This window comes from Prionailurus bengalensis, chromosome A2, assembly GCF_016509475.1.
Source record: "Prionailurus bengalensis isolate Pbe53 chromosome A2, Fcat_Pben_1.1_paternal_pri, whole genome shotgun sequence".
In the NCBI taxonomy this organism is placed as follows: Eukaryota; Metazoa; Chordata; class Mammalia; order Carnivora; family Felidae; genus Prionailurus; species Prionailurus bengalensis.
In genome coordinates this window covers 18245355-18267154 of record NC_057348.1, presented here as the reverse complement: position 1 = coordinate 18267154, position 21800 = coordinate 18245355, and the positions used below count along the sequence as shown (strand labels likewise).

At 42.8% G+C, this 21800-nt stretch overlaps 1 protein-coding gene, 1 long non-coding RNA gene and 1 pseudogene across 2 annotated transcripts in view; 2 read left to right on the top strand and 1 right to left on the bottom strand.

Moving 5' to 3' along the window:
• SLC25A20 (solute carrier family 25 member 20) overlaps positions 1-18957 on the top strand; it is a 29920-nt gene extending 10963 nt beyond the window's left edge. The window contains exons 4-9 of the mRNA XM_043587362.1: positions 1290-1380; positions 15659-15776; positions 16500-16572; positions 16950-17059; positions 17545-17669; positions 18102-18957. Coding sequence (XP_043443297.1) covers positions 1290-1380; positions 15659-15776; positions 16500-16572; positions 16950-17059; positions 17545-17669; positions 18102-18164 — 580 coding nt within the window. The 3' untranslated portion in view covers positions 18165-18957. The remainder of the gene's footprint in view (positions 1-1289; positions 1381-15658; positions 15777-16499; positions 16573-16949; positions 17060-17544; positions 17670-18101) is intronic.
• LOC122488873 lies at positions 4476-4571 on the bottom strand (annotated as a pseudogene).
• Positions 6053-7036, top strand: LOC122487244. The gene is made up of 2 exons (XR_006298337.1): positions 6053-6193; positions 6698-7036. It is a non-coding gene; the product is annotated as an uncharacterized LOC122487244 (long non-coding RNA).
• Positions 18958-21800: the final 2843 nt, after the last annotated feature.

Sequence of the window (21800 nt, the reverse complement as noted above, 5' to 3'; positions counted from 1 at the left end):
AGTAAGGGCATCCTGCAAAGTACAGAGCATGTTGGTCTCCTGAGGAGAACTTCAGTTGCTGAGAGGGGTCCTCTTGGAGACAGCAGTATGAACTGTGTCTGTGAAGGAGGCCGTGCATGAAAGCAAGTCTCTTGACTGTTCGACAGCCAACCTGTGTGCTAGGTCTGCATGCCTGAGGTATATGTGTGGGCCCTGCCTGGAGTGAGAATATAAAACAACAACAACAAAAACAGGGCTGTTGAAACTTATGCCCTACCTAGAGGGAAGGACTGCAGTAGATGTCTCTCTACCCCGTTTGACATCTGTTCTCCAGGTCTTGGGCTCTTGTTGAGTGGGACCTGGCTGAAGACTCAACTGTCAGAGGTTGGGGTCAGGAGGGGCCTGAGGCTCTGGCAAGTAACTGAAGATTTTTAGTAACCTTTCTTAAATTGTGGAGGCTCTGTTGAGATGTTAATTATAGCTTTGTGCTCCATTGCCTCCTGGTGACCCTTGTATTACTAATAGAAAAGGAGATGCCAGAGGTAGCACAGACAGCTGTGTGCTATAGATACCTGGAGCCTCACCTCCAAATACTTCGTGTGGTTTATTCTGTAGGGGCCAGGGTGAGGATCCATCTCTCTGGCCGCTGAGGGATCATTCCCTGCCCAGAGGGCTACAGAAGTCATCATGCCTCTCTGGGTACCATCCCTGTCTGGGCCTTTTTCAGCATCTTAACAGCACACTCTTTGCAATTGGCCTGGGTGCCCTTCATCCTGTGGAAATGGCCACAACTGTCCCCCCAGCCTTGATGCTGTCTCACTTGAGTCTTGGCTTAAAATGTTCTCAGGCCCTTGCTGATCCAGAAGAAGTGAGATTGGAGGGAAACTGGGGTTGACTGAGACCCAAATCTTGAGTTGGAGGCTTTTTTCCACAACAACCCTGAGTTTTACAAATGGGGAGTCAAGGCTCAGTGAAGCCTAAAAACTAATCTGTAGTCATTGTGCATGACAGGCCCAGGCAGGGAACTATGTCTCACTATAAAGCTTCTGTGGGTGAGGCCAACCGAGTGTGCAGGTGGCCTTCTTGACCAAGCTCATATTACTCTTGGTACTGAGACCTCTGCCCTGGAAAATTTGACCTCAGAATACACCTAGAACTTTGCTTTTGTGCAAAATATGGTTTATTTCTGCTGGGCTTCTGCCTAGTCCAAGTGCTTATTTTTTCTTACAAAGTCATCCTTCGTGCTGGGATTGCTGCTGTCCTGGGTGGTTAGTCACAGGGGTTGCCTCTGGTTTTTGTTTTCAATACAGCTACCCCCAAATATTTGCAGCTGGGATGTTATCTGGTGTATTCACCACGGGAATTATGACCCCTGGAGAACGGATCAAGTGCTTGCTACAGGTAAGAGTATGAGCTGGTGTGGGGGAATGTGATCTGGGGGGAGGCAGCTAGCTTTTTCCATTCAGTATGCAATTTTGTGTGGATGTTTATGTCCTTTCACCCTTTATAAAGGCTTCAGGTCAGGTGTGCAAAACAGTTTCAAGGTTTTCAAGAGCATGGAAGCAATCGTAGTAGAATCGAGAACGAGGACAGTGTAACAAACCAACCAAAATGTCACACCTGTGATGTGTCATTCTAGACTTATCGACTCTTATTAACAGTACTTCAGGAACTCTGAAAGGTGAACCGTGTTTCTTCAGAGGTGGAAGGGAGGCTACTTCTGCCTGTGTATCTTATGTCTCTACCAGTTGCCCAAAGACTCAGTGCCCTTTGAGTACCTGGCTCATTGACAGCCAAGGGTGTGAATTGGTCTCCTGGCTTACCACACAGGCTCCTTTTAAAACAAAAAAGTTACTGCTGTTTTCTTCTAATAGCTGAAGTAATTTAACACATAATTCTTGCTAGAAAATTTTGATAATGCAGAGAAGCACAAAGAAAAAAATGTATTTATCACCCATGATACCACCCCACTGAGGTAACCACTGGTATGTTTTTGTGTGAATTCTTCTAGCCTTTTTGGTAAACATGTATGTTAGGAAATGTTAACTTTTGAAATAAAATTGAGGTCACATAATGCATTAGTTTTATAACCAGCTTTTTTCACTTGATGTATCCTAATTTTCTGTGGTTGTTTTTTCTCAAGCATCATGTTCTGTATCTTATTTCGTTACATGGCTGTCATTTACCCAATAATTCCTTATCTGGGGGCATGACAAATTATATACGATAGCAAAGATCTTTATAAATAAGTTTTTGTGTGTATATCTGATTCTTTTCTTTTCTTTCCTTTTTTTTAATGTTTATTTATTTTTGAGAGAGAGAGCAGGGGAGGGGCAGAGTGAGAGGGAGACAGAGGATCTGAAGCAGGCCCCTGCTGTCAGCACAGAGCCCAATGTGGGACTCCAACCCACTAACTGTGAGATCTTGACCTGAGCCAAAGTGGGAAGCTCAACTGACTGAGCCACCCAGGCACCCCATGTATACCTGATTATTTTCTTAGAATAAATGTCCAGACATGAAATTAGTATGTTTAAATGTGTGTACATTTATTTATTTATTTATTTATCTATTTATTTATTTAAGCTTTGTTTATTTTGAGGTGGGGGGACAGGGAGAGAGCTAGAGAGACAAAGAGAATCCCAAGCAGTCTCCATACTGTCAGCATAGAGCTCAATATGGGGCTTGATCCCATGAACCATGAAATCATGACCTGAGCCAAGATCAAGAGTCGGACGCTTAACCAACTCAGCCACCCAGGCACCCCCTAAAGGTGTATACTTTAAAAAGTTTTTAAAACATATTACCAAATGGCCCTCCTATAAAGGCCTATCCCTTTCTATTCTCAGTCAATAATACAGGAGCACCCACTGACCAGGAAACTCTGCAGCATCTAATTTACAATCTCTGCCAGTCTGATGGGTGAAAAATTTGCATTGTTTTAATTTTTTCATGTTTTTATTTTTTTAAATGGTTGTTTTTGAGAGAGCACAAGTGGGAAGGGGCAGAGAGAGAGGGACAGAGGATCTGAGGCGGGCTCTGCATTGACAGGCAGCCTGATGTGGGGCTCGGACTCACGAACCACAAGATCATGACCTGAACTGAAGTCGGTCACTCAACCAACTGAGCCACCAGGAACCCCAATTTTTCTTGCTTTTAAACGATAGTGAGGTTAATTACTCTGATGAATATTAGTTGTTTGTATTGTTTCTTTATGAAGTACCTATTTTTCTTTGCTCATTTGTTTGTTTTTTTGGCTTATAAAAGCTTTGGACGTGTTAAGGTTGTTAATTACTGTATGTGGCAAGTCTTTTACATGGTTTGCATTTGTCATTTAATTTTGTGTATTTTTTTGAGCTTTTAACAGTGCAAGCTTTATTCCAATTTTGTGTATTTTTTAATTAAGCTTTTTGTTTTGAGATAATTATAGATGTATGTGCACTTGTAAAAAATAATGTAAAGGGAAAAATAATAATACAGAGAGATCACATGTACCCTTTATCCAGTTTTCCCATAAAGGTAACATCTTGTAAAACCTTAGAACAATATTACATCCAGAATATTGATATTGATATGGTAAAGATACAGAATATTTCCATCATTGCCATGGCCACATCCATTTTCCTTCTCCCACTCTAGTTCTTAACTGGCCCAGCAACCACGAGTCTATACTCCATTTCTGTAATTTTATAATTTCAAGAATGTTATATAAATGGAATCATACTATAGTAAAGTTCTCAAGTAAACTTTTTGGATTGGCTTTAACAATTTTTTTTTGTAATTATGAATTCTTTTTTGGGGGAGGGGGAGGGACACACCGGGGGTGGGGAGGGGTGGGGCACAGACAGGATCTGAAGCAGGCTCTGCACTGACTGACAGCAACAAGTCCAACGTGGGACTTGAACTCACAAACTGAAATGATGACCTGGGCCAAAGTCGGATGCTTAATTGACTGAGCCACCCAGGCGCCCCTGGATTGGCATTTTTAACTCAACATAATTTTCTGGAGATTCACCAGATTGTTGCATGTATGAATTATTCATTTCTCTTTAATAGTCCATGGTGTGTTTAACTTTTCATCCATTGAAGGACATCTGGGTTGTTTCCAGTTTGGGGCTGTTATGAATAAAGATGGTATAAACATTTGTATTCAGAGGTTTTGCTGAGAAAATAAGTTTTCATTTCTCTGGGATAAATGCCCAGGAGTACAATTGTTGAGTCATATGGTAGTTGCATGTTTAGGGTTTTTTTTTTTTTTTTTTTTTTTTTTTTTAAAGAGAGAGAACAAACATGGGAGAGGGGCAAAGGAAGAGAGAGAGAGAGTGAGAGAGAGAGAGAGAGAGAGAGAGAGAGAGAGAGAATCTTAAGCAGGCTTCTCGCTCAGCACAGAGCCCAATGTGGGGCTCGATCACACAATCCTGGGATCATGACCTGAGCCAAAATTAAGAGTCAGAAGCTCAACCACTGAACCGTCTAGGCCACCCAGGTGCCCCTTTACTGTTGAGTTTTTAGAGTCCTTTATTCTAGATACCAGTGGTTTAAACTAATAAGAACAAATACTATGCTTGATCTTAGCCAAAATGCTGAGAAGTGATAGATAGATACTAGTGGTTTGACAGATACATGGTTTGCAAATATTTTCTCTCAGTTTATAGTTTGGCTTTTCATCCTCTTAACAGAGTATCTTGAGCAAACATTTTCTTTTTAATGTTTATTTTGTGCTCCCTCTCTGTGTGGGGAAGGGGCAGAGAGAGGGGAGAGAGAGAATCCCAAGCAGGCTCAGAGCCCGGTGCAAGGCTCGAATTCATGAACCATAAGATCATGACCTGAGTCAAAACCAAGAGTCAGATGCTCAACTGACTGAGCCATCCAGGAACCCCTTGAGCAAACATTTTTAATTTTAATAAAGTTGGGTTTGTTAATTTTTCTTTTATGGATTGGACTTTAGGTATTTGAGGCATTGGGTCTCTTTACCTAGCCTGAGATCCCAGATTTTCTTCTGTGCTTTTTTCTAAGTATTCTATTTTTTTTTTTTTTTTTTTTTTTTAGAAACAAAAGAGAGAGACAAAGCAGGAGAAGGGCAGGGTCAGAGAGGGAAGGAGACACAGAATCCAAAGCAGGCTCCAGGCTCTGAGCTATAAGCACAGAGCCTGATGCGGGGCTCAAACTCATGAACTGAGATCATGACCTGAGCCGAAGTCAGACGCTTAACTGCCTGAGCTACCCAGGTGTCCCTAAGAATTCTGTTTATAGTTTAACATTTTACATTTAAGTATGTGACCCCATTTTGAATGAATTTGTATATAATGTACAAAAATTTGCCTATGGCTGTCCAATTGCATCAGTGCCACTTGTTGAAAAGACTTATCTTACTTCACTGAATTGTTTACATTATGTTAAAAATCAACTCAGCATAGCAGCACCTGGGTGGGCTCATGCAGTTAAGCGTCGGACTCTTGGTTTCAGCTCAGGTCATGATCTCACGGTTCACAAGTTTGAGCCCTACATCAGGCTCTGCATTGACAGTGTGGAGCCTTCTTGGAATCCTTTGTTTTCTCTCTCTCTGCCCTTCCCCTGCTCATGCTCTCCCTCTCTCTCTCTCTCAAATAAATAATAAACTTAAAAAAGAATCAACTGGGCATATTTGTGTGGATCTACTGCTTTGTTCTGTATTTCCTCCCATTGATCTATATGTCTATCCTTTTACTAATACTACACAGTCTTGATTAATATAGTCATGTACTAAGTCTTGAAATTGAGTAGACTGATCCCTCCCACTTTATTCTTTTTTTTTTTTTTAATTTTTTTTTCAACGTTTTTTATTTATTTTTGGGACAGAGAGAGAGAGAGAGAGCATGAATGGGGGAGGGGCAGAGAGAGAGGGAGACACAGAATCGGAAGCAGGCTCCAGGCTCTGAGCCATCAGCCCAGAGCCCGACGCGGGGCTAGAACTCACGGACCGCAAGATCGTGACCTGGCTGAAGTCGGACACTTAACCGACTGCGCCACCCAGGCGCCCCCCTCCCACTTTATTCTTAAAAAAAAAAAAAAAAAAAAAAAACAACCTTATTCTAGCTATTCTAATTGCTTTGTATTTCCATATAAACTTTAGGGTAATATAGAAAATTGAGAAAAATTTTGCTGAGATATATGTTAAATCTATAGGTCAATTTGGATGAAATTGATACTGTTTTGAGTCTTCCAATCCATGGACATGGTATGTCTCTCCATTTATTTAGAACTTTAATTTCTTTCATCAGTACTGTGTACTTTTAAGCATCTAAATCCTGTACATGTTTCTTTAAATTTATATTTAAGTCTTCTCTCTTTTTTTGACTTTCAAAAATGGCATTGTAGGGGTGCCTGGCTGGCTCAGTTGGTAGAGCATGTGACTCTTGATCTCAGGGTTGTGAGTTCAAGCCCAAGTGTTAGGTACAGAGATTAAAAATAAAATCTTTTTAAAAATGGCATTGGGAATGGTACTCTAAGTTTAATTTTGTTATCTACATGTTCTTAGCTAGCTCATAGAAACACAATTGATTTTTATATGTTAATCTTATGTCCTGTGACCTTCCTGAATCCCTTATTAGTTCTAGGATTATTTTTTTTATACAATCTGTGAGATTTTCTATGTAGGAAGTCATGCCATTTGCAAATAGAGACAGTTTTATTTCTTCATTTCTGATATGTTTAACTTTTATTTCCTTATTTCACTGGCTAGAACTTCCAGTACTATGTTGAATGACGAGAATGGACATTTTTGCCTTCTTCCCAATCTTACAGGGAAGTATTCACTATTTCATTGTTAAATATGTTAGATATACTTTTTTTTTTTTTGTAGATGTTCTTTATGAAGTTAAGGAAGTTACCTTCTTTTACCCTTTTTTCTGAGAATTTTATCATGAATGGATATTGACTTTTGTCAAATACTTTTTTTATTTCTGCATGGATTGATGTGATCATGTGAGTTTTCTTTAACTTGTTAATATGGTAGATTACATCAATTAATTTTCAAATATTGAACCAACTTTGCATTGCTAGAATAAACCCACCAAGTTGACATGGTGTATAATTCTTTTTATATGTTGCTGAATTCTATTTGCTTATGTTTTGTTAAAGATTTTTGCATGTACAATCATGAAAGATATAGGTCTGTCATATTTTTTTTTCCTGTATTGTTTTATCCGGTTTTGATATTAGGATAATACTAATTTCATGAAATGAATTGGGAAGTGCTCCCTTTTCTGTTTTCTAAGAGAGATTGTAGAATTGGTGTTAATTCTTTAAACCTTTGTTAGGATTTTATAATGAATTATGGATTTGGGAGAGAAGAGTTTTAAAATTATGAATTCAATTTTCTTAATAGTTACCAGGCTATTCAAATTATTTCATGTTGGGCAAATTGTGGTAGTTTATGTTTTTGTTTTCTCATCTATGTTGTTAAATTGTGTGTAGAGTTGTTTGTAGTATTCCCTTATTATCCTTTTGATGTCTACAGGGTCTGTGGTGGTATCTTCTGTTTTATTCCTGATATTAGTGATTTGTGACTTCTCTCTCTTTTTTGTCAGCCTCACTAGAGGTTTAATTTTTTTTATCCTTTCAAGAAAATAGTTTTTTGTTGTACTGATTTCCTCTATTTTTCTGTTTTCAATTTCATTGGTTTCTGCTTGTATCTTTATTATTTACTTCCTTTTGCTTGTTGTAGGTTTAGTTTGCTTTTCTTTGTTTTTTTTTTACAAATGTTTATTTTTGAAAGAGAGAGCATGAGCAGGGGAGGGGCAGAGAAGGAGCAGGGGGACCGAGGATGTGAAGCAGGCTCTGCGCTGACAGTGGAGAGCCCAATGCAGGGCTTGAACTCACAAACTGTGAGATCATGACCTGAGCCACAGTTGGAACACTTAGCTGACTGAGCCATCCAGGTGCCCCTTAGGGAGGTTTTTGAGGTGAGAGCTTATTAGATTGTTGATTTGAGCCTTTTTCTCCTTTCTAATGTATGCAGTCAGTGCTATAGGGTTTCATTTCAGCAGCACTTTAGCTATGTCTTACAAACTTATTTATATATATAAGTTTATTTATTTAAGTAATCTCTATATCCAACATGGGACTCAAACCCACAACCCTGACTGAGATCAGCACTCACGTGCTTTTCTGGCTGAGACAGCCAGGCATCCCAAAGTTAGATATATTTTAATTGCCAGTCAGTTTAGTGTGTTTTCTAATTTCCTTTGAGGCTTCCTTTTTGAATTATTATTATTTCCTAATGTTTATTTATTTTTGAGAGAGACAGAGACAGAGTGTGAGCTGGGGAGGGGCAGAGAGAGAGGGAGACACAGAATCTGAAGCAGGCTCCAGGCTCCAAGCTGTCAGCACAGAGCCCGACACAGGGCTCAAACCCACAAACTTCGAGATCATGACCTGAGCTGAAGTCAGATGCTTAACCCACTGAGCCACCCAGGCGCCCCCTTTTTGAATTGTTTAGAAGAGTGTTGTTTGGTTTACAGTGTTGGAGATTATTGATTTCTAGTTTTTAGTCCATTGTGATCAGAGAACGTATTCTGTATTATTTAAAACCTTTAGGGGTGCCTGTGTGGCTCAGTCGGTTAAGCATCTGACTCTTGATTTTGGCTCAGGTCATAATCTCACAGCTCGTGAATTTGCGCCCCATGTTGGGCTTTGCACTGACATCATGGAGCCTGCTTGGGATTCTCTCTCTCTTTGCCTCTCTTTCTCTCTCAAAATAAATGAGTAAGTAAATGCAAACAAAAATTTTAAATCTTTTAAATTTCTTGAGGTTTGTTTTATGTCCTTGGCTTATGTCCATGGGCACTTGAAAGAATGTGTAATCTGTTGTCATTTGGTGGAGTGTTCTACAAATGTCGATTAGATCCTCTTGGTTGATAGTATTGAGTTCTTCTTTATCCTTGGTGATTTTCAGTCTTTTTGTTCTACCAATTTGTTGATAGAGGGAGTTGAAATCTCCAACTGTAATTGTGGGTTTGTTTGTTTCTCCTTTCAATTCTATCAGTTTTGCTATACATAGTTTGTAGGTTTTTTTTGTTTGGTACATACACATTTTGAATTGCTGTGTCTTCTTGGTAGATTGGCCTTTTTATCTCTATCCCATAATTTTGCTTACTGTGTTCTTCCTTCCTTCCCTGATGGTTCAGAGTTCTTTCTTTCATTGTTTCTTTTCTGTGTAGAGAACTTCCCATTCTTTTGGGGCAGCTATTCTTTTGGGGTAGGTTATCTTTTGTTGACATTCTCTCAGTTTTCCTTCATCTGAGAATGACTGATTTCCCCTTTATTCCTGAAGGATATTTTTGCTAGACATTGGATTCTGGGTTGACAATTCTTTTCTTTCAGTACCTGAAAGATACTGTGCCATTTGTTTCTATCATCCTGGTTTCTGCTGTCATTCAAATTGTTTAGCTAAAGCGTCATTTTCCTCTGGCTGCTCTTAAGATTTTTTTTTTCTCTGTCATTAGATTTCAGAAGTTAATTTGTGATGTGTCATTGCATGGATTTATTAGGGTTTATTCTGTTTAGTATTTGCTTAGCTTGTTGAATCTATATGTTTTGCCACATTGGGAACATTTTGGGAACTTCTTAGTAGTTATTTCTTCGAGTATATTTGCAGTCCCATCCTATTTTCTCCTCTCCTTCTGGGACCCTGAGGCCACAAATATTAGATTGTTTTATTATAGTCACACAGATCCTTGAGTTCCGTTCAGTCTGTTTTAGTCTGTTTTATTTCTGTTGTTCAGATTGGGTTTTCCATTGTTTTATCTTCCAGTTCACTGATTTTTTTCTCTCTTCTGTTCTGCTCTGGAGCAAGCCATCCATTGAACTTTTTATTTCAGTTGTGTTTTTCTTTTCTTTTTCAGTTGTATTATCTATCTATCTATCTATCTATCTATTTATTTATTTATTTATTTTCTTCTTATTATTTTTAAGGAGGCACCATGCCCAGCTTGGAGCCCAATGTGGGGCCTGAACTCACAACCCTGAGATCAAGACCTGAGCTGAGATCAGCAGTTGGATTCCTGGGGTGCTTGGGTGGCTCAGTTGGTTGAGTGTGTGACTCTTGATTTTGGCTCAGGTCATGATCTCATGGTTTTGTGGGTTGAGCCTCACATCAGGCTCTGCACTGGCTATGCAGAGCCTGCTCAGGATTCTCCTTCTCCCTCTGCCCCTCCACCACTCGTGCTGTCTCTGTCTGTCTCAAAATAAATAAACTTAAAAAAAAAAAAAAAAAGAGTTGGACTCCTAACCAACTGAGCCACCCAGGTACCCCTCCATTTTTCAATTATACAGTTTCCATTTAGTTCTTCTTTATATCTTCTATTTCTGTGCTGTGGCTTTCTATATTTTAATCTGTTTCAAGCATATTTATAATTACTTACTGAAGGATTTCTTTTTCCCCATGGCTGCTTTAAAATCTTTGGCAGATGGGGTGCCTGAGTGGCTCAGTGGGTTAAGCATCCAACTTCGGCTCAGGTCACCATCTCACAGTTTGTGAGTTTGAGCCCCACGTCAGGCTCTGGGCTGACAGCTCAGAGCCTGGAGCCTGCTTCAGATTCTATATCTCCCTCTCTCTCTGCCCCTCCCCTGCTCACACTCTGTCTCTCACATTGTCTCAAAAATAAATAAACATCAGGGCGCCTGGGTGGCTCAGTCAGTTGGGCGTCTGACTTCGGCTCAGGTCATGATCTCACGGTCCGTGAGTTCGAGCCCCGCATCGGGCTCTGGGCTGAAAGCTCAGAGCCTGGAGCCTGTTTCGGATTCTGTGTCTCCCTCTCTCTCTGACCCTCCCCTGCTCATGCTCTGTCTCTCTCTGTCTCAAAAATAAATAAATGTTAAAAATAAATAAATAAACTGAGAACAAGCTGAGGGTTGATGGGGGGTGGGAGGGAGGAGAGGGTGGGTGATGGGTATTGAGGAGGGCACCTTTTGGGATGAGCACTGGGTGTTGTATGGAAACCAATTTGTCAATAAATTTCATAAAAATAAATAAATAAATAAATAAATAAACAAACAAACAAACAAACATTAAAAAATTAAAAATAAAATAAAATAAAATCTTTGGCAGATTAAAAAAAACAAAAACAAAGAAACAAAACAAATCTTTCTTTGTCAGATAATAATAATGGCTCTGTTACCTTGGTATTGTCATCTGTTGTTTGTCTTTTTCCTTTCAGTTTGAGATCTACCAGGTTTGGGACATGATGAATGATTTTCAGTTGGGACCTGGATATTTATATATTACGTTGCAACTGTGGATCTTATTTAAACTTTATCTTTTAGCTGGCTTTCTCTGACTTTTTATCAGGAAAGGGAAAGATGCTGCTTTGTTACTACCAGGTGGGGGTAGAAGTCTAGGTTCCCCACTCAGCCTCTGTTGGCATCGCAGGGTGGGGCACTTCTTTTTACTGCTGGGTGGGTGTGGGAGTTCCAACATCTCCACTGACCCCGTAGAAGGGCGCTGTTACTGGCTGGCAGGGATGAAGGTCCTAGTTCCCTACTTGGCCTTCTCTGACTCCACCCTGACAGCATGTTGTTACAGCCCTACAAGGGTGGAAGTCTAAGCTCCCCACTTGGTCTTTGATGGTGTGGATGGGAGTGAGGCCCATATTTTGTTTTTTGTTTCCTATGGTGAATGGCTGGGAGTAAAGTGTTTATTGCCTAAAAAATTTTTGTCTTTCTAGGCTATCCCTTTCCTGGTCCTTTGTGTAGAGAACATAGGCTTTTCTTGAGGTTTTTTTTTTTTTTTTTTTTTTTGGTTTATGTTTGTTTGGGTTCCTGGATTGCCAGTTTCCTCAGCTTCAAGTCAGAGACATATCAAAAAGAAAATCCAAAGAACTCACCACCATGTCATTACTCAAGTTCGAAGGTCCCTAGCCAGTCTTCCTTTTTCTTCAAACTTTCAGACTCTTCTCATGTTTGTTTTAAAAATAATGTCTAGGGGCGCCTGGGTGGCTCAGTCGGTTAAGCGTCCGACTTTGGCTCAGGTAATGATCTTGTGGTTCATGGGTTCGAGTCCCTCGTCAGGCTCTGTGCTGACAGCTTAGAGCCTAGAACCTGCTTTGTGGATTCTGTGTCTCCCTGTCACTCTGCCCGTCCCCTACTCGTACTCTGTCTCTCTGTCTCTCTCTCTCTCTCTCAAAAATAAGTAAAAAACATGAAAAAAGATTTTTAAATAACGTCTAGGATTTTTGGCAGCTCTTTCTGTGCATGGGTTCTGTCCCCATGCTTTAATTAAACCACCTTTTCTGCACTGAAAAAATAAATAAAAATAACGTCTAGGGTTTTTTGTTGTTGTTGCACTTTACCAGGAAGAATAGGGAAAAGTACTTCCCAGAAACAAAGTCTGTATATTGATTTTAACTAAGGAAATGTTTATTTTCAGTAACCGTGTTCATCAGTCTTTTCCATCACGGCTTCTTCCTTTTCCAATGTGCCTGAAGTCCTTTTCTGCTCCTAGATGAGACAATCTGTATCTGTATTCTTCTCTTGCACTCCTCTGCCTGCTGGGTGACTACTTTATACCTCTCCTCTCTTCTCAAATCTCCACTCTCTCAGCACATAACTTGGCTTTCTATTTCACTGAGAAAACTGAAACTACCGGAAGAAGACTTCACCAGATGCCCTCCACCACCTCCATCCACCTTTTGGCACCTGTTACTACATCCACGGCTGCTCAGCTTGTTTCCACCGATGGTGGCCCATGCCTTTGCTTGATCTTATCTCCTCTTACCCATCCATAGACCTCACTTCAACAGTTCTTCTTTCTTTTCCTTCAACATTAATTTTTGCACTCCACTAGATTGTTCTCATTAGCAGTAAAAGTATAAACATGCTTGTATTTTCACCTTGAAAATACAAAGTTCTATTTCCCACATCAATTTCTGTGCTTCGTGTCTTTGCTTCCCCTTATGTCAAAACTCTTTGAGAAGTTTTTGGGTTTTTTTGTTTGTATTTTTTACTCATTGTCTCTAGCTCCTCTTCCCTAATTGTTAAACCCACTTTAGTCTGGCTTTTACCTCACAACTCCAACGAAATAGTTTTGTCAAGGTCACCAGTGAGCTTTGCACTAAATCCAGTGTTCAGTTCTTGGCCCTCGTCTTTCTTGATCCATCATTAGAATTTGACTCAGCTGATTCCCTCCTCTTATTAAAGAGAGCTATCTTCACTTGGCTTCTCTTCCGATTTTCCTCTGACCTACTTGGCTGGTCTTCTTGGTCTCCTTTGTTGATTCATCATCATCTTGATCTTTTAATGTTCATGCTCCACAGAGCTTATTCTTATTACATACATTTCCTTGATGATTTCTTCTTTTCTCATGATTTTGCAACATCATATATCTGCTGATGATTCTTTGGTTTGTATTTCCAACTCAGCCTTTTCCTCAACTCCAGACTGGTTTATCCAACATTTCCATTTGGACACTAATAGGCACCTTAGAGTCACTGTGTGCAAAAAACGAACTCCTGGTCTTTCCCAGTAACTGCTCCACCTACAACCTTCTGCAACTCAGTTGTGGCAACACCATCCTTCTAGTTGTTCAGCTCTAAAGCCCAGGAGTCATGCTAGGTTCCTCTCCTTCTCACTGTATATATCCCATCTGTTGAATAGTTCAAGTTTGCTTTCAACAGATGCCAAGTCTATCCCTTCTCATCCCTCCATTTGCAGTCAGATTGCCCCAGGTCACCTTCATCACTAAACAGAAGATTCTGATAGTAATATGTCAATTCCATACCGATCCTCTTTGGCCTCCCAGGTCACTGTGAGTCAGCTCCAGTGTCCTCTGGTCACATGGGTCTCCTTGCTATTCCTCAGACATTCCAGGCCTACATGTGCCCAGATCATTTGGGGAAGTTGTATTTTAAAAAGCCATTGATACTTGATTGACATTGTTTTAAATTTATTATTTTTAGAAAAATTGATCTTTCCAATAAACCAGAAATTATGACTTTTTATTCATTTCTTCTTTTATGTCCCCCAGAGATATTTTAGAGTTTTATTTATGCAAATCCTATTACTGCTTGATATGCATATATTTTATTGCTATTTTGTTATTTTTAGAAAAAATTTTAATGTTTATTTATTTTTGAGAGAGAGACACAACATAAGTGGGGCAGGGGCAGAGAGAGGGGGAGACACAGAATCCAAAGCAGGCTCCAGGCTCCGAGCTGTCAGCACAGAGCCTGACGTGGGGCTTGAACTCACGAGCCGTGAGATCATGACCTGAGCCGAAGTTGGACGCTCAACCGACTGAGCCACCCAGGTGCCCCTAAGGGAGGGAGAATCTTAAGCAGGTGTCACATTCAGCACAGAACCTGATGTGGGGCTTGATCCCATGACCCTGGGATCATGACCTGAGCCGAAATCAAGAGTTCAGCGCTCAACTGACTGAGTCACCCTGGTGCCCCTTTATTGCTATTTTGAATGGAATTATTTTCCATTATTTTCAACTTGTTATTGCTGGTGTGTAAGAAAATTATTAGACTTGGGATATGTGTCGGTTGAGTGTCTGACTTTGGCACAGGTCTTGATCTCATGGTTTGTGAGTTCAAGCCTTGCATCAGGCTCAGGCTTGCTACCTTCAGTGTGGAGCCTGCTTTGGATCCTCTGTCCCCCTCTCTCTCTGCCCCTCTCCTGCTCGTGCACACTCATAGGCACACGTTCTCTCTCCCTCTCTTCCTCTCAAAAGTAAATAAACGTCCGACTTCGGCTCAGGTCATGATCTCACGGTCCGTGAGTTCGAGCCCCGCGTCGGGCTCTGTGCTGACAGCTCAGAGCCTGGAGCCTGTTTCAGATTCTGTGTCTCCCTCTCTCTGTGCCCCTCCCCTGTTCATGCTCTGTCTCTCTCTGTCTCAAAAATAAATAAACGTTAAAAAAAAATTTTTTTTTAAAAAGTAAATAAACGTAAAAAAAGACAAAGAAAGTTATTGGACTTCTATATTTATTTTGTAAGTGTTTCTCCTTGGGACTGTTAAAGCCGAACTCTCCAGCTTTAATTATTCTTTGGTTGATGCCTCTGTGTGTTGATTCCCTTTGACTCTGTACTTCCTATGGATCTTGCATGGGGATCTTTCTCTCGGATCTTTTCTGGGATTACCCCAGCCTGCCTTTCTCATGCTCTTGACTCTTAGGCTCTGGATCCCTGAAGCTGGGATGGGGGCCTCTCCTTGGCCTTCCCCTGGCTCTGCATAGGACTTCTATCCCAGGACTTAGAACTCTGAATGCCATTTCCTGTTCACCTTTCCTTAACCAGGCTTCCTGATCAGTGAGGGCTTGGAATGGGTTTGGTATTCAGTGGATATTTGTTGAAGGAATAAGTGAATGACTGAAGTATTTGTCTCCTTTCTAGACCTTCCAACTAGCTTTATTGGGAATGCTTTTGGATTTGAGGGTTCCGCCACTTATTTTCCAATTCTTCTGTTGATTTTTTTTTTCTTGTCAGTATATGCATACTTTGTGATATTTTTATTTAGCTTTATTTCCTAGTGACTTCCACCAATATTCTATTTTCCAAATAACCGTCAGTTTGACAGTGAAGTGTTTCTTGGTCTAATGCCTAATGACCACATCCACACTCACCTTGTAATCTTCTGTAACATGCTGAGTCTATTGACTTCGATGTTGCTGCCGCTGACTTTGATGACTTTTCCCTCCCTTTCAGATTCAGGCTTCTTCAGGGGAAACCAAATACACTGGGGCTTTGGACTGTGCAAAGAAGCTGTATCAGGAGTCTGGGATCCGAGGCATTTACAAAGGGACAGTGCTCACCCTCATGCGAGGTAACCTTTTAGGTTCTCCACCTGAGGTCACCTTGGTTGGGGGCTCATCTGAGGTGCATTTGCCACAGAGGGTCTTACCTGGGTCCCCAGATTAGCTTTGGCACCATGCAAACCACACTTATGGCTGAGAAGGCTGGCATGGTGTGCCCTGGTTCTAGGCAGTCTCACCCCAGCCAGCATGGACACAAATGAGGATGGGGGCAGGGGGAACCAACATCCTTCTGGCAGGCTGGCCCTCAAGGATGTATTAAGACAGTGGCAGTTACAGGGGACTGGAAAGTAGGTAGAAATCATGGCTGGAGGGATGAGTGGGAGGAAAGAATGACTTAAGGACACTGGGGCTCACCATGGTTTCGAGAGGCATGTTCTGCTGGGGTGGCAGTAGGAAAGGCAGACACAGCCTCATCCTTGTCCTCACATGGTAGCTTGGAGGAAGGCCAGAGACTAGCAGTGCTTGTAACTTGGAGTGGGCATGTCAGTGGGGACTACTCAGAAGGGGCTTTGAAGGTGAAATGTTGTCATGCATGTTTGTGCTCACTCACACTAGTGCTTGCCCCAAAGTGGCATCTAATTACTGCACAGGAGTTAATGCAGATAAGAAGTGCTGCTGAGGACCTTCCCAGGGAGCCTTGAAAGGGCCAGTGCCAAGCTTGACTCTTCTAAATTCAAGAAATCTGTAAGGATTTTATATCATTTAATTCACCTCTTTCTTGCTGCTAACAGATGTTCCAGCCAGTGGGATGTATTTCATGACATATGAGTGGCTGAAAAATATCTTCACTCCAGAGGGAAAGAGGTAAGGAGAACAGAAGAACTTAGAAGCCACTTTGCTCAGTCATGGGTTGGTTGCCCTTTACTGTGAATGGGTCTGATGGCAGAGTGGGGCTTGCTCCTGGTTCCATATCCACTTAACTCTCCTTGCTGCTGAGACCCATCTAATACCGCTAACTCTGTACCTCACCTACTGGAGCAAGTATATAAAACAAGTTCATGAAACTTCCTCCAAGGAGTGGCAGCTGCCATGTCACAGGAGCCCTGGCCTTGGACCTCCTCCCTCTGGCCAGTTTCTCCCTCTCTCTCACTGCCCCATCTGCCATAGGAGGGATGGTCTAGACGCCACTCTCATAGCCTTTGTCTGACTGCGGTTGGTATTCTGCGTTTGGTATTCTGCAGTGTCAGTGAGCTCAGCGTGCCTCGGATCCTGGTGGCTGGGGGCATCGCTGGGATCTTCAACTGGGCTGTGGCAATCCCCCCGGACGTGCTCAAGTCCCGCTTCCAGACTGGTTAGTGGAGGGTAGTGGGGTAGATGAGGGTGGAGTGGGTCCCAGCACTGGCTGCCCCTGGGGTGCAGAGCTCTTAGGGCCCTGAAGATACTCACTCTCCACAGCAGCACCCAGCATCTGTCTGATCAACATTTTCCCTTGTAGTCATTTGTGTTCTAGGAACCCTAGACTCACTTCCTGTTGGCCAAAACACAAAATAAGTGAGGTAAGCAGTCAAATCAACTCTTCTGCCTTCACATGAGCAGAGGATTATTTCATTCTTTATTCTTCTCCACTCCCTTAGCATCAGTAATCCAGACAGTGTGTCTGTTTCTCCCAAAGTGAACTGTGTTGTCTGTGGACTTGTCCCAGATGACCTGCAAGGTGTCTTCTTCCTGATGCTGTGACCCTGCAGGAAGACTTGACTACAAAATTGTCCCCACGTGGGTCATCATGGTTAGGTCAGGAAGCTTCCTAAAGCCTTAACAGTTGGATTTCACCCACAGCACCTCCTGGAAAATATCCTAACGGTTTCAGAGATGTGCTGAGAGAGCTGATCCGGGATGAAGGAGTCACATCTTTGTATAAGGGATTCAATGCAGTGATGATCCGAGCCTTTCCAGCCAACGCGGTGAGTGGCAGACAGGGGCTGTACTTTCCCTTTGGAGCTTAGAGCAGGGTCCAAAGTCTAGGTGGGTTGACTTTTGCTTGCTCCTAGGATTAGATTGGGAGCTCAGTTTTCCCCAAATCCTACCCTCAGCCAGAGCCTCCTTATTTGCTTCCTTTCCTGAAGCTTCAGGAGGGTTTGTCTTTGGGATTCTCTGAGGGGAGGGGCTTTGATTTCCGACTTGGCCATCAGAAGTGGGCAATTGTGAAACACGGATGTTCTTCCCCTCTCAGGAATGAGAAAGCACAGCTTGATTCCCTGACCTGGGGTAGGAATGAAGTTAGGGAGGGTCCTGATGAAGTTAGGGAGTAGTTCTGGTCCTGACAGGGTTAGCTGTGGTCTCTGTGATAGTCACAACGCCTGCTGGTTTTTCTCTTCCTTCCAACCCCTTCTCAGGCCTGTTTCCTTGGCTTTGAAGTTGCCATGAAGTTCCTTAACTGGGCCACTCCCAACTTGTGAGGCTGAAGGCTGCTCGAGGCTTCTGGATGATGGAAGCTATCACCGAGGAAGAAGCAGTGGGCAGGACTAGTCAGTCCTGAAGGGCAAAAGGAGGGGAATGGTGGGATCAGAGCTGTGTGCATGGACTTGTTGAGACCATTGCCTTAATGACATCCTCTACCTGGTATAACTTGGTCTGCCACTTTGAGACTTGAATTTACTCTTGTCAGTTTAAGGGATCTCAAGAGGATTTGGCGGTGGAGTAAGTAGCTTTCAGACCAGATACGACCTGTGGTCAGAGAGCTGTCTACTGGTTGACTACAGGCCCTATTATACCCAAAATACTCCTCGAGAAAGAGGGAATCTCAGCGTCTCACTGGAGGCACTATGCATGTTTTCAACCAGCTGACCAGGAGCTGGGGTGTTCTTCAATCCCTACCAAGGAACACACACCAGGTTTTCAGGGTATCATATAATCCTGGCCTGCATGTGAGGATGTGGACTTGAGGCCCACATCTCTCTGTCCAGGTGGACTGAACAAATGTGCCTAGGGGCAGATAGCCTGTTAACAGTTTGATTTTTTTTTTTTTTAATGCATTCAGGTAATCAAAACTTAAACTAAGTAGCCCAATTTCCCAGGAGTAGATGGAGAGCTTTCCCTCCTACAGAGTGAGAAGGGTTTGGAATCAACAGTCCGAGCCCTGCTGAGATAAGTGACAAAACCTAGGGTGTAGAAAAGGCCATTTTTGCACACTCTTTTCTCATGAGAGCGCCCTCTTTTAACAGGAAACAATAAATATTGTTTCTAATTTTTGCATTGTGTGAAATTTTCTTTTGATTTGGGTCATTTCAACAGGTAGCCTGTAGCCTTGACTGAGGCTGTCAGGGATCTGGTATCTGTCCTTGGTGGCTTCAGGCAGGGGCTTCAGCAGGAGAAAGAGGAAGAAGTTTTGGCTAGCCCAGCCTTCCCTGATGTCCCAACAGCAGCTGCTTGATGGGGAAGGGTGTGGGGGTACCAGGTGACTTGATTGCTAATTGTTCCCACAGTTCTCAGTACAAGCCTGCAGCCCTTCTCTTCATTCTTTTATCTCTCTGCCCTCAGCCACATGGCTGTCTGAGCTAACAGAGAGTTGATTGTTCTAAAAGCCAAAATCAATCTTGACTCTTCATATGGTTATTGGGGTCACTGTGATCTGATGTCACCAAATGGGCCTTGCTAATTAGACAAATTGATGCCTAGGTGCATCCAGAGGAGGTGAAGGAGACAAATTAGTTTGTCCTTGTCTGGTGGATGGCAAGGCTACAGGAGCTGGGCTTCTCTGGCGTTGTCTCATCTGGCAGTTACAGTTCTGCTGGCACTTCCCACCTTACTGCAGCTGCACAGAGATCCTTGGACTTTGGCTTTAGAGCCATCACTCTGCATAAAGGGGTGAGGGGGTAGGGACCCACCCCCATCTGGGAGTGGATATGGCCAGTTGAGCAGGAAGCTGAAGATTTGGGGGTTTAAGGAAGGACACTTTCTTCCAGGGAACATATTTTGGATGACCAGATAGGAATTATGGTCAAGTAAAGCAAAACAAAAAACATTTAGAGATGAAAATTGTGTGCCCTCTGCTTGGGAAGATTAATTCAGTGTTACAACTGCCCCCTCATTCTGCAGGATGTCTTTAATTTCTCACTGGTTTGGAGATGGCCACATATGTGTTTCCTGAAGCTCTTCTCGGGAGCACCCTGTCCTTGAGACAGTGCTGCAACCTCAGCCTTTGCCTGGAAGCCCATGTGAGTGCATTTACATTCCAGCCAAATGACAGTCATTCCCATGGCTCAGGATCACTTTTACAGTCTGTGCTTCTGGATAATTTGCCCTTTGAAACAACTTCCATTTTAAAATGGAATGTTTTGGTTCCTTGATGTTAGTGGTGGTAGATTCTTTTACTCCTTTGGTTGTTCAGTAGGTGTTAAGTCAAATAGGGAAGCCCCAGGAGGCATATTTGTGAAGGGAGCAGAACAGATGGTGAGTAACTCCCTCCTGACTGGCACTTCCTTTTTATGATGCACTTTGAAATGCCACCTGTTCCTGATATATCTTTTCTCTCCCTGATGGGGATAGGTGGGGGAAGAGGTTAGGGCCCTCCTCAGCAATTTCTCTGACTGTCACAGTCTTAAGGTAGAAGTGAGACGCAAGTGTTAAAACAACCAACTGGTGATAACGGCCTCACCCAGGCACAAAGCAGAGTATAAGTGGGTCAAAGGTGAGAGGCAGATGGTGGGATGTTGCAACAAGCCTATTAGAAGCAACACTAGTGGGGCATCTGGGTGGCTCAGTCGGTTGAATGTCCAACTCTTGATCCGAGGGCTGTGGGATCGAGCACTGCATTGGGCTCTGCCCTGAGCATAGAGCCTGCTTAAGTTTCTCTCTCTCTGCCTCTCTCCCCCACTTGTGTGCTCTCTCGCTCTCTCTCAAAAAAAAAAAAAAACAACAACAACAGTAATGCCATTTCTGCTGTAAGGTCATATTATCTCAACACATAGTTCTTTCCCTACAGTTCTTTTGAGTCTGGAACCCTCTATGCCCTTTCTAACCTTTTCATTGGTTTGGTCTTATTTCTTTATCCCCATGTAACTCAATGTTTAGTGGGCAAGAATTTTTACCCCCACTTTCAGATGTGGAAGCTATGGCTCAGACAGGATAAACTGATCTGTCAAGATCATTGGCAAGTTGATAATAGAGGACAGGTAATAGAGTGAGGTCTGGGTATCCACAGGCCTGAAGAAAGGCTTGTGATGCTATCAGAGGCTGTCCTGGCGCTGCTTGACCCAAGCTCCAGGAGGCCTGTCTGTGCCACAGGGTCAAAGCCCAGGCATCTGACCTGTGAGTCAGGCCACAGATAGCACACAGTCCCTACAGGCACTGGGAAAGCCCCAGGGCCAGATGTTCCCTGAGGGCTCTCTTTTCTGCTTTCTCTGCTCTGGTGAGCATGTAGGCCTGTGACTCTCCAGCCAGGCTCTCCCTTGCTTTCCAGGTTCAGTCCTTGCCCTGACGGGTCTCTGAGGCAGATCCAAGGTCCACTACAGAGACTGACACTTTCTGGGGACACAGTGTCCTGGGAGGGGGTGGCTCACAGGTACAGAAACACGTGCCTTGGGATTTAACTGCTTCCTGGGGCATGGATGCTTGTTAAAATAGACCAGACTTTCTGGACCAAAGGCAGTGGCCCCATGAGGGAGGCATTATAGAGGCTGAAGGACAGCTTGGGTGATGACAGAGAAAACATAACCTATTTCCCCAATTATTCCTGTCAACGAGGATCATAAACGCTTTTAAGGCAAAATAGAAACTGATGGTGGTAGATACTAAATGAGCTGGGATGACTGACTGGACCAGTGGGGCTGGTGTGCAGAGGTGATCAGGTGACCAATGGGTCCCTGGAGACAAGTAGGGGAATGGAGTGGCTTAGAGATCCCCTTTGGGCAGAGAAGAGGGAGGTGTTGTTGCTGGGGCTGAGTCTCCTCCCCCACCCCCAGTGGGCAGAGGAGTATAAGCTGGGAGGTCTGAGCCAAGAGCAGCCTTCCAGAGGAGTCTGGGAGAGTTTGGGTGTATCCCTTCCTCCTGGAAAGAGGAAAAAAAAAACAAAAAACAAACTGTAAAATAATAAA